The sequence below is a fragment of the Apodemus sylvaticus genome, chromosome 10, assembly GCF_947179515.1.
Source record: "Apodemus sylvaticus chromosome 10, mApoSyl1.1, whole genome shotgun sequence".
NCBI lineage: Eukaryota > Metazoa > Chordata > Mammalia > Rodentia > Muridae > Apodemus > Apodemus sylvaticus.
This window is the reverse complement of record NC_067481.1, coordinates 39,589,462-39,605,746: the sequence shown is the minus strand read 5'-3', so window position 1 is coordinate 39,605,746 and position 16,285 is coordinate 39,589,462. Positions and strand designations below refer to the sequence as shown.

The following is a 16,285-nucleotide window of genomic DNA, read 5'->3' as shown; positions in this document are numbered from 1 at the left end:
TGTGTGATAATGGTGTTAATGATCATGATATAAACATTTAAAACTTCTGTGTATATAAGTGGGTTTGTCTGTATATATATTTACCTACCACATTCAAGCCTAGTACCCACAGAGGCCAGAAGCAGGCATTGGATCTCTAGGAACTGGAGTGACAGACAGTTGTGTGTACCCATGTGAGTGCTGGGAACTGAACCCAGGTCATCTGAAAGAAGAGTCGATGCTCTTAACTGCTGGACCATTTCTCGAGCCCCGTAAATGCTGGTCGTATTAGAGAAGATAGGAAAGGGTAGTGGTGCCCAAAATGTCAGCAGCCCCGTATTCCTGCGTCCTCACCCTGAGCCCAGGTCTAGGTCTCCATCTTTTTGACTTGTTTGCTTTCGTTTCTCTCCACATCACTTGGTTTAAAGCCCACTGAGTTACCAACTTTGTTCATTTTAGGAGATAACTGTTTTGTTCTCCTAAACTTTTTGAAAACTTTCCTAAGGAGTCCATTTGTGGTACAGACCTTTGTCCCAGCACTTGGAAAGTGGAGAGAGGAAGATGAGGAACACAAGATCATTCTTGGCTGTGTAACAAATTTGAGCCAAAAATTAGGAGGCATGGGTGTGTGCTGTGACTTAGACCCTGTGCAGGACTGCATTCAAAAATGAGTGATAATTGTGGCAGATTAATGTCCTCGCAGGTTAAGCCGGAAGCTGTATGTAAGTTCTGAACGGTGTTCTACATAAAGAAAGGACAGCTTTATTATTGCAGCTTTAGCTAAATACTCCCTTAAAGTTTTCTCAGGGCCTAAAAAGTTACAAAAATCAAAGGAGGAACTTGAAGAATCCACAAACTAACTAAAAAAAGCTTCCAGGGGTGCAACAAAGTCACTCCAACTGGTTTTCTTGCTGACCTCATTGTCTTTGCCATTGAGTTATAAACCCTCTCTCTCTCCTTTCTCATTTCCTTCAACCCTTTCACCCAGTTTACAGTTCTGATGGAGAAATTTACAATTCATCATCAGTAAGTTTAGTTTGCTGTGTGATTTGTGTTTAAAAACCAAAACCTGTCAATTTCACAGATATTTCAAAGCAACACATCAAAATTTTATTTAGGCCATGATCTGGACATGGTGTGCCATGCCTCTAATTATAGCGCTTGTGAGGCTGAGGTGGGAGAATTGCCATGAGTTCAAGGTCAGCCTGGGCTAGCATGAGAGACCTTGATAAATTCAAGGTCAGCCTGGGCTACCAGGAGAGACCTTGATAAATTCAAGGTCAGCCTGGGCTACCAGGAGAGACCTTGATAAATTTCAGGTCAGCCTGGACTAGCATGAGAGACCTTGATAAATTCCAGGTCAGCCTGGGCTACCATGAGAGACCTTGATAAATTCAAGGGCAGCCTGGGCTATCATGAGAGACCTTGATAAGTTCAAGGGCAGCCTGATCTACCATGAGAGACCTTGATAAATTCAAGGTCAACCTGGGCTACCAGGAGAGACCTTGATAAGTTCAAGGTCAGCCTGGGCTACCATGAGAGACCTTGCCTCAAAACACCAAAAATGATAACAAAAAAAAAGTTTACTACTAATTATCTCTTCATTTATAGAAATAACAGAAATGTCATTGATGCATCTATAATTCCTAGGGTAGTTTTCACATTTGTATTTCCTGTCAGTTTGTGAAATTGACTTCTGTCATGTCTTGAATACAAAAATTATCGGAAACTTAAAGGCTATTCCTGTTTCTCATATTTCTCTAATACTATGGAAGGATTTGTGTTGATGACTTTGCTAGTAAATAAATTCAGTATCAGATTTAAAAAGCAAAATTACATTGTTTCCAGTGCTTGTTCTCTTTGGTAAATTAAAGTGCAGGTGGCACGTGAGGCCTGGTAGGTTGGCAGCCTGTCTCTTCCCTGGTGGCAGTTTTAGAGACTGGCTTTAGGGTTTGGCTTTAAGTACAGTTTATGGTTCATATGCATCTATGTTCAATTATTTTGGAAAAACATTTTTTTAAAAAATTGATGAGAAGCTATACATGGTAGTGAGCCTATAATCCTAGCACTCAGGAGGTAGAGGCAGGAGATTACAAATTCAAGGCCAGCATGGTTTATCTGGTGAATTCTAGGCCAACCAGAACTACAAAAGTAGACTATCTATTTGAAGGTGTGTGTGTGGGGGGGGGGGAAGCCATTAAAGGTGGTGCACACCTTTAATCTCAGCACTTGGGAGGCAAAGGCAGTTGAATCCCTGAGTTCTGAGTTCAAGGCCAGCTTGGTCTATAGAGTTGAGTTCCAGAACAGCCAGGGATACACAGAGAAACCCTGTTTATAAATAAATAAATAAATAAATAAATAAATAAATAAATAAGTAGAGGAAAAAAGGAAGAAAGAAAGAAAAAAGAGAAGAAAAGAAAAGAAAACAAAAAAAGTGGAGGTAGAGTAGAAAAAAATTTAGGCTTTTATTTTTTAATCTCCAGAATTGCGATCATATTTTCAGATATTAAGTGATGTGGGTTGGTATAGCGATACTCACATTTGGTACGCCGCTGGCTTTCATTAGATGGCTTATCCTAGTGGGTTTCATTGCAGGCCTTCAAACAGTGTAAGAAAACTGTGCTTACCTACATCCTGACATTGTAATTATGAGTGCTAAGATTAGATACTAGTGAAAAATAGAAATCTTACTACGAATCATGGTTCCACTGGGCAGTGGTGGCTCACACCTTTAATCGCAGCACTTGGGAGGCAGAGGCAGGTGGATTTCTGAGTAAATTAAGTTCTTAGGGGCTGGGGAAAAATGGCCTACAGGATAAAAATGCTTCTTTCAGAACCGATGGCCTGAGTTCAGTCCTTAGATCTCAGATTTAAAAGAAAGGAGGAAAGAGAGAGTCTACATAGCTGGCCTCTGACCTCCGTGTGGGCACTCAACTTGCTTTTCAAATAAGTAGTTATTTTTTTCAAAGATTTTTACAAAAATATTGTCCAATTAATGTCAGTGTACTTGAGCAAGACTATACTGAATCCTATCTAATACTTTATGTTTCTGTGTGTGTGCATGGGCATCAGCCTCTGTGTGTGCTCAGCCTGAACCTCATGGCAGGCCATGGTTGTATCATGCATGAGTTTGCCACTGAGCACAGAGCTACACTGTTAGCATCTAGTAATGAGGTTGTTTATTTATTGGTGGTGGTGGTTGGTTCATTGGTTGGCTGGCTAGTTGGTTGGTATGTTGGAGACCTGGCCTCAACTTGTGATCCTTCAGCCTCAGCTTCCCAAGTCCTGGGAAGGTGTGTGACACAACACCCAGCTTCTAACTCTTTTTAAAGTGCTTAGTTGTTCAGAGTTGTACACTCCAAATACCAGATGCAGAATTCTCTCAATACTTCATTGATACCTTTGATCTTGTTTAAAACTGTATGATGTTTCATCTTTAATGGGCTGCTATTAGTGTGCCTCTCAGCAGACCCCAGCTTCTGGTTCAGGTCTGGCCAGAGGAGGAGGAGTCTGGAGCAGTGCTTGCCTGTTTTCTATCACTGGCTTTAATGGAGGAGTGAGTGGTCTGATAAAGAGTGTGGACTATGGTTACTGTCAAGCCAAGGGCGGACGTACAGTGATACCTCGGTTAATGCATTGCGTGCCGTGTGGCCTTCTGCTCTGCATCCCTGCTGAAGTGCACTTCTTTTCTTTTAGGAGAGAGCTTTGCCGAGTTCCGATCCACAGGAACCGATGATGGCTTCACTGACTTCAAGACCGCCGATAGCGTGTCACCCCTAGAGCCACCAACAAAAGATACTTTTCCATCAGCTTTTGCCTCAGGAGCCGCACAGCAGACACAGACACAGGTGAAAACCCCTCTGAACTTAGCAGACCTAGATATGTTCTCCTCAGTGGATTGCAGTGGCAGCGAGAAACCAGTGCCCCTTTCAGCTGCGTTCAGCACAGCAAAGCCAGCTTCCGCTCGACCTCAGCCGGCGGCTTCAGTGGCAGCCTCAGCAGCACCAGCGTCCACTAAAACTGCTAGTTTGGCAGATGATTTTGGAGAGTTCAACCTCTTTGGGGACTATTCGACCCCTGCATCTGCTGGGGAGCAGGACGACTTTGCAGATTTCATGGCTTTCGGTAACAGCTCCATTTCATCCGAGCCAAAGGCAGATGACAAGTATGAAGCCCTCAGGGAGGAAGTGAGTCCCGGCCTCTTGTCCAGCAGCACTGTGGAGGGTGCACAGAACCGACCTGCTGCCACAACCAAGTACGATGTCTTCAAACAGCTTTCCCTAGAGGGCGCTGGACTGGCCATGGAGGAATTCAAAGAGAACACTTCTTCCACAAAGAGTGACGATGACTTTGCCGACTTCCACTCCAGTAAATTTTCATCCACGAGCTCAGACAAATCCCTGGGAGAGAAAGCTGTGGCTTTCAGACATGCCAAAGAAGACTCGTCCTCAGTGAAGTCTTTAGACCTCCCCTCCATCGGTGGCAGCAGTGTTGGCAAGGAGGACTCTGAAGATGCACTTTCTGTTCAGTTTGACATGAAACTGGCTGATGTGGGAGGAGATCTTAAGCATGTCATGTCTGATAGCTCTTTGGATTTACCAACAGTTAGTGGCCAACATCCTCCTGCTGCAGGTGAGGAATTGGTGAGATTGCTCTGGTGATGGTCATGTAGATATCAGATATGACTCTGTGGGTATTGTCTGACTGACAGACCAAGGCTCTGGCCCGTTACCTCCTCAGATCTCTAGGAAGAGCTAGCCTGCAGTCGTCTGTCTGCTTGAAGCAGTGTTAAACATGGTGTTGTGGAAACCTTAATCTATGGGTACTCTGACCACTCTGAAGCTTAGACTGGATAGCCAAAATATTTTTATTTTGACACCAATACTTACTTGGTATCGGAGTCCCATACGGACCCACTGCTCAGTGAGCCCCACGTAGCCAGAAGTTTTCTAAAGATTTTGGCAATATGTGCAGTGTCTCTTCATTCCTGGGAGAGGGATCAGTGCCCGCCCTCCCCTTTGTCTCCTCTTTGGTATATTAGGGTTGCTAAGACAGTGTTTGTTTGGTTTACAGAAACCGACTCTGACTAGGCCAAGAGAGTGAATGAACTCTCCCCACTTGTAGTGCAGTTTGCCAGCTTCCCTAAGGAGAGGGAAGAGGTTGCTTAGGGATGCCCCGTGGGTCAGGGCCTGGGGGGGAGCAGACCTGTTTTCAGTGTTACTGTTTTGCAGTGTTACTGCGAGTATTAAGTTGTAATAACTCTGTAGATGATAGGCTAGGGTAGCTACCAACTTCTGATGTGTACGAACCTCTTTCTAGAGAGCCCTCTTTAAACCCTGTGTGGCTTTCCGTGTAGCAGTTTATTCTCTGGTCCAACTTCCTGTCACAAGAAGTAGATTCCCAAGTGTCCTAGTTTTTATTTAGTTTTGTTTTTTTGATATGTATATAGAAAGATAAACCTATTTTGTGGCCTTTAATAATGAGAACTATCTCAGTATTACTATATTATTCTAGAAAATGTAGTGTGCACATGCAGGGTTCATTTCTCTACCTGAGAGGGACAGGTAAGACACTGTAAGTTTACAGACTCAGCAGATATCGTGAAGTGCTGTAGAGTCCGCAGATTTCAAACTGGCAAATGGCGCCCTTTGTTACTGAGATGTTGGTGGTTTCTTATACTGGGTTGGAACGGGAAACAGTTAGCAGTGACCCGCGCCCTGCCTGCCTGCCTGCTGCCGGCCGAGGCCTTTCCTGGTGCAGCAGGCTGCCTCAGCTCCTGACGCCCTTCACTAGTAGTTGCTCCCTTTTTTTTCTTTTTCATATTTTTCCCTTCAGTGTTGATTGTTTGATAGGATGCTTTGTTATTTTTAATATGAGCTGTGTGAGCCACGACACTTGGTTGCAAAGGGGCATTGTTTTTTTAAGCAACATTTGTTTTTTATTTAAAAACAATTTCACAACATGTATACTACTAGCCTTTTGGACTCTGAAGTTATTAATTAGAGGCTATTTTTCTGAAAATGAATCTATATTCTTTCACAGTGCCAAACCACATATCTTTGTGAAATGAGTTAATCCAGGTTTGGGATGTCTTTTTCCCACCTTTTATTTGGGAAGGGGAGGTTGGCTTTTGACTAAGTTCACTCCAATGGACCTGTGAAACAACCTGTGCTTGCTGTGTTCTCTCTGTCTGTCTGGAACATTCCAGAATGGAACCTGTCATGTTCAAAGGGCAGAGACCTTGAATGCTGATTGCTCCCCTCTGTTTTTCTGTAACCCTCCCGTGGGGAAGGAGCAGTATCCATTTCTTCAGAGCGGTTGTTAAGAGGGGTTGGTGGCTGACCATCATGCCTGCATGTCACAGCTGAGCAAGACTGCAGCCTGAGTAATCTTGGAGAGGGTGGACCGCAGGCGTTGCCTCAGAGCACCGGGACTTTATTTTCACCCTTTTGCTCACTGTGGAATCTATTGTTCTCATAGTCTGTGGGTTAAACAGACATCCTGGAGAAATAAGGAGTGGGCTGATAGAGGAAAAAAGAGAAGAAAACACTTGGATGATTACTGTTTGTGGACCGTAATCCTGTTTGGAAACCCTAACTTAACTCTGAAGGGGATACTGTCTCTAACCCATGCTGTTAATTCTTTGTATGAAGTTAGATAGATATACTAATAACATTGCCTGGTTTCTCTCTGCATATCATTACATTTAACCCCTTGAGCCCTTGCTGCATATAATTTCAAAGAAGCTGCTTCTCCACCCCCTAAATTTACTCTCTGGCCCAGCAGCACCTTGATGTTCTGTCTTTCGGATCCTTTGTTTGTCTGGCAGCAAGAGCTTACTCTGATCTGTGACTTTCTCAAAGCGTCAGCAAGCCCTCTAGGGCTGCTTGCCTGTGAAGTAGCTCTTTTTGACATGGAAAATCTTTGTATTTTAATCAGCGCCTTATTTTTTGGCTGCTTTCTGACGTCTTTTTTCGGTATAGACACTTCTGTGTGAATGTGCCACTCGGAACTTGCGTTCTCCTTCTCCTCTGCAAACCCTGGCCTGCATGCTTACACTGACGGCTCCTTTCCAGCTTCTCTGTACCACTCTTTGCGATCTGTAAGTCCGGTGTTAATAAACGATTCTTTGGCATATTTTGAAAGTGTGGGGATGTGTGTAATTTGTATTTTTCAGTTAGACCAAAGAAATACCTGACTGGTATCAAATTGAAGTCATAGTGTCCTTTAAAACTGATTTTTTTTTCTCTTAAAAAAAGTAGGGCTACAGTTTAACCTTTGCCCCCTGCAAACCCAGAAGCCTTTCATGTGGCCTGGAGCTGAAGTGCAGCCTGCAGCTGGTGAGCTCAGGAGAGTGCATGCTTCCAGGCATCCACAAAGTGCTTGTTTAATCTCAGCACCAAATAAATCGACACATGTAGAAACATATTATTCAAAACTAAAGCTTAGCTAGGAGTGAGACAGGCATGAGTGATCTTGGCTCTTGTGAGGCTGAGACAGGTTTGTGAGTTCAAGACAAACCAAGGATATATTGAAACAGTAAAACCAAAAAGCAAACACACAGACCCTGAAAGAGTGGAAGGAGATAACAGAGCAACTGGGCTGTCCCTGACCCGTACACCCACACAGGACACACTTGTGCTCACATGTAGACACATCATACACACAACAGTAAAAAGTGTTGAACCTAAAACAACCTGCAGGACAAAAGAACTAAATTTTACACTGTTTTCATTTTTTTAAGAAAACATTTTATGGCCTGACTCAGTGGTAGAGTATTACAAAGCATGGAGTTTTGATCCCAGTGCTGCAGCCAATCAATCAATATATTAATTAACTAATAAAAATCTCAAATACCAGTGAAAGTTAGCAGTGAGTAGCCAGACTTGTAGTTATGTGCTCCTTTTTAGAGAACAAGGAACAGTGGACATAGAATTCTTTTTCAGGTCGCAAACTCAAGCCACGTAAAGATTCCAGGGAAAAGGCAATTCAGTGCTTCCACTCTTTATGTGATTTGAAAAGTTGGGGGTTGTTGTTGTTGTTGTTGTTTTTAAGAATTCCTAGAAATGGGGATTTTGAGTAAGATTCCAGAAGGCACTTTGATATGCCACCCAAGAAAGGAAAAAAGTTGGGTGTCAGGTGAAGTTTCCTCTTGGAAAAGCCAGGCCTTCCACTTGAGATGTATATGTGTTGAAAGCTGAAGGAGGTTACTGTTAAACCATGTACAGAGTACTCTGCATTTCAGCCATCTGTGCTGCTAACAAGCTGGGGAGAAAAGCCTCGAGCTAGAGACCCCAGCAGCCAGCCACAGGGTCTCGAGCTAGAGACCCAGCAGCCCAGGACACTGCCCCACGGGGCTTTGGCTTCCTTTGTCAGTAGAGTCTCTAAAGTCAGAGCAGTTCTACCAGGCACTTTAGCTTCCTGATGAGCAGAAGTGACTGTCTCTGTGTGTATCTGTCACTCACTGAGCCACTCACTGTGTCCAGACACCGTATTATTTTTAGGGAGGTAGTTTTAACAGCATAATAACAGAATATCCTTTGTATGTGGTCATGCATGGTAGAGACTTGCATTCTGTGGTCTAGGTTCAAATAACACTGTGGTTGGTTGTTTATCCTGATGCCCAGTAAGATACAGTTGGCTAATGCTTGTCTCTGTCAGTGTATGAGACATCCCACAAACACACTAGTGTTCTGCAGTCACTCTGCTGCTCCTGTTAGATAGAATCCGTGCTGGCTATCAGAGGAAACAGTGTGCTCACAGAGAACACTAGCAATGTCACACAAGCTGTGCTAGCTTCTAAAATCACTGAAGGACGATGATGATGATGAGGAGGAGGAGGAGGAGGAGGAGGAGGAGGAGTTGTTGTTGTTGTTGTTGTTGTTGTTGTTGTTGTTTTTGTTTGAGACAGGGTTTCCCTGGGTAGCCCTGGCTGTCCTGGAACTCACTTTGTAGACCAAGCTGGCCTTGAACTCAGATCCACCTGCCTTTGCCTCCCATGTGCTGAGATTAAAAACAGGTATTACCACCTGTCACAGTTATTTTTATTTATTCTTCTTTGGTTGGTCGGTTTGAGTCAAGATCTCACTGTGCTGCCTAGGTTGATCTGAGTTTAAGTTATCCCCTGCCTCAGAGTAGCTAGGATTATAGGCACGTGTCACCATGCCCAGCTATTTTTGCTTCTGTGTGTTTATGTATTGCACGCTGAGCATGCACACTTCCACAGAGGTACAATCTCAGCTCAAATTATTTTTTCTTATGAGTGGCTTCTCCTTAGTTCTGTCGTTTGCGGACTTTTGATAAGTTGTTTGGGGATTGTCAACCAAGTGATTCTGGGAACTCTGGTCATAAGAGGGCGCTACCTCCTAAATCTGTTTCTCTAGCTTTTGGTAGCCAGAAAGCCTTCATTATGCGTAACATCCTTTGTGCTCATTCGGTGTCATTAGATTTCTATTGTTTTTAATTGTATGTGTGTGGGTAGCGTGCATTTAAGTTCCGGTGCTACAGAGGCCAGAGGTATTGGATCCCCTAGAACAGGAGTTACACACAGTTGTCAGCTCCCTGGCACGGATGCTGGGTCCTCTGTTAGAATGAGCAGTACCTGCTCTCAACCTCTGAGCCCTGTCTCCAGCCAGGGGTTCCCTGATCCACCATGGACAGCCTTACTGTCTCTTTGACTTCTAGACTCCTCTGAATTCAGTATTCTCATGCTTGCAGGTTCTCTTTATTGAACTTAAAAGGGTCGACATAGAAACCTGAAGATGCTTACAGTTTGGTTACAATTTAAACGATAGCATCGTCACAGGAGTCAGTATAAGCACAGAATGAGAAGTTCCTATACAGATTGAAAACAGGGAGGTGGTCAGACAGTGTGTCGTAGCTTGTTGCATAGCCAGGTCCCTTTTCCCGTCCTCTGCAGCTACGCCTCCAGGGCACTTCAGACTCACCAGAACACTGACCAGGCATTACAGTTAGAGGAGACTGTTCTCTAAGGGAGAGTTGGGAGAAATGGAAATATGCAAACCTTTCCTGGTCTGTGTTGAATAAAGGCTAGGCTAAATCTGGATTGGTGCTCTCTCTCTGGGCCAGCAAATGTTGCTACTGCTATGCAAAACACTCCACAGTAGTGGAATTGTACGTATAAAGGAAGGCTTTTTTATTCCTCTTTCTAAACCCCTTCCTTAAAAGTAACTTCTAGTCTCCAAGGTATACGCCCATGGCTTCAGAAAACATCCCTGGGGAGGGTGGGGTGGGTGAGAGGGAAGTGTCTGGCCTCTGTGTCCTGTGGTGGCAGCTTACATGCCTGGGAATACCTTGTTTTCATGTATAACATGCATCCAGAGTGGATGTGAATAGAGGTTAGTGGGGAGCCCAACGGGGTTTTCTGCCTGTAGGAGAGAAATCCAAGCCTTGATTTGATCCATGATAGGAAACAGGTTGTACTGTTTAGTCTTTTGCTCTTTGTCGTAGTGAATTCCTGGTTGCAAACAAATCCGTGTGTGAAAGCACACAGTTTGCCTTGTTCCCAGCCCCCATCGCCGGTTCCCTAGCACCACCATCGCCGGTTCCCTAGCACCACCATCGCCGGTTCCCTAGCACCACCCTGGAGCCCACTGGAGGATCAGAGATACCACAGTGACAGCTCCTTTTATTGTGGTCATTATCTGGTTTTCTTTTTTTTTTTTCTCTCACAGTTTTCAGAATTTGGCTGTGACATCGCAAAGCCACCTCTAGTCACTTTGGTGACTACAGCACCCTGTGTCATTTTTTTTCCCAGCCAGGGCTCCTGTCCTTCATGCTAAAGGCCTTATTACTGATTATTTTTGAAATCTTTTATAGTACTATGTGGATCTGCACTGCTAAGCAAATAGGGAGCTACGGATAAAAGAGAGTGAGGGTTTCTTGTTTGCCCCTTTCCTGCAGTGTACTAATGTGCCAGCTTTCTCTTAGAAGATAGTTCATCAGTATTCACTCTACCAAAAAAAAAAGCGCATCTGTATTAATATTGTGTATAGATGCTAAGCCTTCAGGAAAGGTGTTATGTAACTGTTTGCTTTTAGTTCTTATGTAATAGCAGCTTTAGTGCTTACAGATTCAAATTAATTACTCTTTAGAAAATGACTTTCACACACTAGGAGCCAATGAATAAGCAAAAGTAAGACCATCCGGCTTCAAAGCTTTGTCCAGTGACTCACAACTTGTCTACTCTTTGGTTAATGCCTTTGTAGTTATAAAAAGTCTTAGAAGCTCTTTGGCTAAGGCAATCCATATCACTTATAATGTCATGAGTCAGTCTTGATTTACAAAAAAAAAAAAAAAAAAAACAGACTTTCTTTTTTTGTGGCATATTTGCACAAAAGGTCTTTTTATTACCATAGCAACTTGTTTGCAGTGTTTGATCTGGAGCTGTCTTTCCAAAAGTTTATCTTTGGTCTACAGAAAAAACAATCACTACCCTTTCTTTAATAGATAGGATACTAGAGCCAGTTTCTGATACGGTTTCCCCAAAGAGCTTTCTGGAAGAGTCTAGTAGTAAGCATATCTGCGGTGAGACATTCTGCTGACCCTGACAAACCATCTCTGAGCATCTGCCTCCTGATGGAGTGGCACCTCATCTGGGCCTGGACACCTGGATCCAGGTCGATCCTTCTACCAAAGGGGAGCACACTGCAGTGAGGGACTAAACGAGCGCTTTGTCTGACAGCTTGCTTCATTCATTCTGAGCTATAAACCTGTCACCCAGATCATTTGTCCTTTGTGTTAAGCAAGCCGCACATGAAGGGTGCAGTTTGTACTGCAAAATTTTGAAGTCCATCATTTAGCAGAAGAAATTTGCCTTTTACTGCTTGGCTGTGCCTGGCATTTTTATTATTCATTTAATGCTCTTATCAGAGCTTAGGGGGCTATGTGGAGGGATGGTGGGAGAACTGTGGAAGGGGCCAGAACCGAATCCCTACACTACAGCAACTGTGCTGTTGCTGGGAAGGGACGGGAAGTGGCTAATGTCCTGTCACCTGTTGACTATGGTGAAAGTCCAGGTCACAGAACTTCGGATTCCTTGTCAGTCAAGAGTGTGTGTGTGTGTGTGTGTGTGTGTGTGTGTGTGTGTGTGTGTGTTTATCAAGGTGGTTGGCCTTCTCACCTCATATAAAGTAGGTAAAATGAAATAAGGTGCCTCTAGCCTGACCCAGTGCCCTATGGAACGGGGCTTCTCCACTCCACCCATAGGCAGCTTCGCTCGTTTTGCTTTTTGAAAATTATCTGAAAAGCAAGGCTGATGACTCAGGTCTGTAGTTCCAGCTACTGGGGAGACTGAGGCAGGAGGATTTTGAGTTAAAGCTCAACCTAGGCAAGTTAGTAAGAGACTGTCTCAACAGAGTTAAAAACAGAGAGCTAGAGACATAGCCAAAGGCCCGGCACTTGCCTAGGGTGCTCACGGCCCTGGTTCAATCCTCCGTATGATAGAAGGGAGGAGAGGGGAAGAAAATGAGCTTTTCCTAGGAACATCCCCAAAATGATGAGTCGCCTTTTTATTTTTTTTACTCAGAAAGAATTCCAGCTGTTACATGTGTTGTTCTCTGGGCGCTGACCAACCTTCCACACGCATTATCCTCATAAGTACATAGTCTCCTCACCAGTTCATAGAGGAGCATACCCAGGACTCAGAAAAGTACACTTGGGGCTGAATTGGGAGGGTTGACAGGAGTTCAAGGCCAGACGGTTAGTGCCCGGTAGTAAGAAAGTAAGTAGGTGGTAGAGTCAAAGTTAGGCCTGTCAGACCAAAAAACTGCATTTGCTGTCTTCTACTACCTCATCATTCATTTATTCATTCATCCATCCATTCATTCATTTTCTGAGACAACCCTGGCTGTCCTGGAACTCACTTTGCAGATCAGCCTGCCTCTGCCTCCCAAGAGCTGGGATGGAGGGCGTGTACCACCTCATCAATCTTACTTATTTAAATGTATCCAAACAAGATGGCGAGTCCTCTCGTCAGCTCATCTTCCCCTTACTTCTCCCCCTCTTCAGTGAGTGTGAGGAGGGAGATGCGTTACTGAAGCAGAAGCATCCCAGAAGGGCCTCACGCTTTTCATTTGCTGGCCTGGAACCCAGAGATCCGTCTGCCTCTGCCCTCTGGGAGTGAGGTGTGCTCCTCCACACACAGGCCCCTTATTCTGTTCTTTTAAGGACTAACGTAGTTCAGGTTAATTTTGGTTTTTCTCATATTCCATCCCAGCAATAGGATATCCAAACTGACCAAAATAAAACTGAGGTAAGTGACCGCTTGACTAGAACCCCATATTCTCTTTGTCTGATGCAGAGATTTCTAGTGATTTATTAAAAGTTAGATGAGACGGTGTTTACTTTTTTGTTTTAAGTAACTGAATTTTTAGTTCGTCATATTTCCTTTAACTGTGCTTAAGAGAAGCACTGTCCAACACAGCGTAGAGAAAAGGAGACATGTTTTAGGTAAGAAATATGTAAGTATGTCTTCAAGCTTTAAAGGGAATAATTCATTAAATGATCTGAGTCTTCTGTCAAACAGTATGTGCATGACTGTATAATCTATCTTTATAGTAATTTTTTATAAATAATGGAAAGGATTTTTTTTGTTGTTATGTTGTTTTTGGAGACAGGGTCTCTTTGTAGACCTGGCTGTCCTTGAACCCTCTGTATACCAGGTTGGGCTCAAATGCACAGGAATCTGCTTCCCAAATGCTGAGATTAAAGGTGTGTACCACCATGCCCAGCTAAAATCATTGTTTATAATCAACTAGAAATGCTAACTGAATACTAATAGGTTTCGTAAAGATCAAACGTTACAGCCTTTAATTTTAGCACAAGCCCTGACTATAGCTTTTGCAGCATGGCATATGTCTGGTGAAATATTCTAGGCACTTGGCCTGATTTAGGAGCTCGCCTCTAACTGTGGGACCGCACTTCCCTTTCAGATGTAGAGGACTTAACCTGTGCTGCTTTTGGAAGCTGTAGTAGCCATTTCACAGTGAGCACACTTGTAAGCTGGGAATGGTCAGACAGGGGTGATGCACCTCAGGGCAGAAAACTCTCTCCATTCGTCCTCTCAGCAGGAAGTGGGTCCTTCTCAGCCGCCTCAAACCTTCAAACAAAAGAGATCTCATTTGGCAGTTCTGAAAACATCACCATATCATCTCTCTCCAAAGGATCAGCCTTGGCCAGTGAGGATGCTCTTCCAGAGACTCCCTTCCCAGCTTTTGCCAGCTTTAAAGACACGATGCCCCAGACCACCGAGCAGAAAGAGTATGACAGTGGGGACTTTCAGGATTTCACAAGGCAGGACATGACCATGGTGGACCGGAGCCAAGAGACCACATGTCCCAGCCCAGCTTCCAGTGTGGCCTCTCATGGAACCCCCAAGGAGGGTGCAGACGACTTTGGAGAATTTCAAAGTGAAAAGCCCAAAATCAGCAAGTTTGACTTTTTAGTAGCTAATTCACAAAGCAAAATGAAGTCCAGTGAAGAAATGATCAAAAGTGAACTGGCAACCTTTGACCTTTCTGTTCAAGGTAAGATTTTCTCCCTGTGGACCTTGTTCCACTAAAATGATACACATCCTTTCCTGAGTATAAAATGGTGATTCTTAAAAACCAGGCCTGGTGACAATCATCTGTAATTCCAGTATTCAGAAGGCTGAGGCAGAAGATCGTGAGTTTGAGGTTAGCCTGGGCTACATAATGAGACCCTATCTCAAAAACTAGAACATAATTTAAAGGAAAAAGTACAGTGATGATTCTGTTTAGCAGGAAATAGATGTCCCAGCTTCTGAGAGCAGGGCCCTTCCCTAGAGCTGGTGTCTGGTCACAATCCCTCCTCTCCCTCAGGATGGTTTAGTGAAGGAAGGACAGATAAAGCCTGGACTTCCTCTTCACTCTCACTTACTTAGAAGTGTGCTTGCTGTATGTCAGACGTGGTGGCACACAGCTTTAATCCCAGCACTCAGGAGAGGCAGAGACAGGAGGATCTCTGAGTTCAAGGCCAGCCTGGTCTATATGCCAGTTCCAGAACTATATATAGAGACCCCATCTCCCCCTACCCTCCCAAAAAAGGTATACTATCTAAAGATTTAAAAAAAAAAGCCAAAGAGCTAGATTTGATTGCCTTTGCTTTTATTCCCCCAGTTCTGTATGGCAGCGGGTCTGCATTCAGCCTACAGATCTGGGGGCGTTATTTGCTTTGTTTGACACAGGGTCTCATGTAGCCCAGGCTGGCCTCAGACCCATTGTGTAGCAGAGAATAACCTTGAATGCCTGATCCTCCTGCCACTTGGTCCTCTCAAGTACTCCTAAGTTCTGGTGTGCACCACCATCTCTGGCAACTGAATGCACATTTATTTATGCATATGTGCGGGCCCACGTGCCAGGGTGTGCATGCAGAGGTCAGAGGACTTTTCTCCTTCCATCACATGGGTCCTGAGTTTGTCAGGCTTGGCAATGAGAGTCTTTACCTGCTGAGCCATCACACCCACAAATGCATTTTTAATGATCTGTTTGGGGCCTGAAGAGATGGTTAAGAGAAGTGTATAGAAAGAATCCCAAGTTGAGTTCGTAGCAACTGCCTGTAACCCTAGCTTCAAGGAGAGTCCTGTGCCTCTCCCTCCATGTGTGCTTGCTGGCACATAGTTATTTACAAATAAAAGAAAGAGGCTAGAGAGGCGGCTCAGTGGCTACGAGCACGTGCTCTTGCAGAGGACCTGGGCTAGTCGTGGTTTCCAGTACTCACATGGTGGTTCACAACCATTCATAATTCCAGTTTGAGGAAATCCAATGCCCTGACTTCTTTAGGCACCAAGCATGCATGTAGTGCAGGCAAGACACTCACACATAAAATGAGATGAATAACTCTAGTAAAAACACTTTAAACTCCATCTGGAGCTGTGGAGATGGATCAGTGGTCAAGAACACATGGCATTGCGTGTCGGATGTGGCACACCCCCTTAATCTCAGTACTCGGAGGCAAAGGCAGGCAAAGCTCTGTGAGTTTGAGGCCAGCCTGGTCTACAGAGTGGGTTCCAGGACAGTTACATATAAGACCCTATCCCAGAATAAAGAAAGAACGTGGACTGCTCTGCAGGGGACCTGAGTCTGGTTCCCAGCACCCACATCTGGCAGCCTGTAACTCTAGGTCCAGGGAGTCTGACACCTTTGTCCTCTGCGGGCACCTGTACTCATGTGCACATATCCAAACATATAGCACACATGCGTAATTAAAAGTCACAAATATCTGTACTTTTAAATTTTTCTGTGCATTGGTGTTTTGCCTATATGTC

General features: G+C 44.2%; 1 protein-coding gene across 21 annotated transcripts in view; it reads left to right on the top strand.

Moving 5' to 3' along the window:
* The window catches only part of Synrg (synergin gamma), an 83,580-nt gene that overhangs the window by 45,749 nt on the left and 21,546 nt on the right, over positions 1-16,285 (top strand). For 9 of the 21 annotated variants that reach the window (XM_052193834.1, XM_052193835.1, XM_052193838.1 and 6 more), the window contains 2 exons: positions 3,676-4,611; positions 14,163-14,525. In XM_052193834.1, the coding sequence (XP_052049794.1) occupies positions 3,676-4,611; positions 14,163-14,525 (1,299 nt within the window). Of the gene's footprint in view, positions 1-3,675; positions 4,612-13,931; positions 14,526-16,285 lie in introns of all 21 variants that reach the window. The other 12 variants (XM_052193833.1, XM_052193831.1, XM_052193848.1 and 9 more) reach the window with 2 other exon arrangements.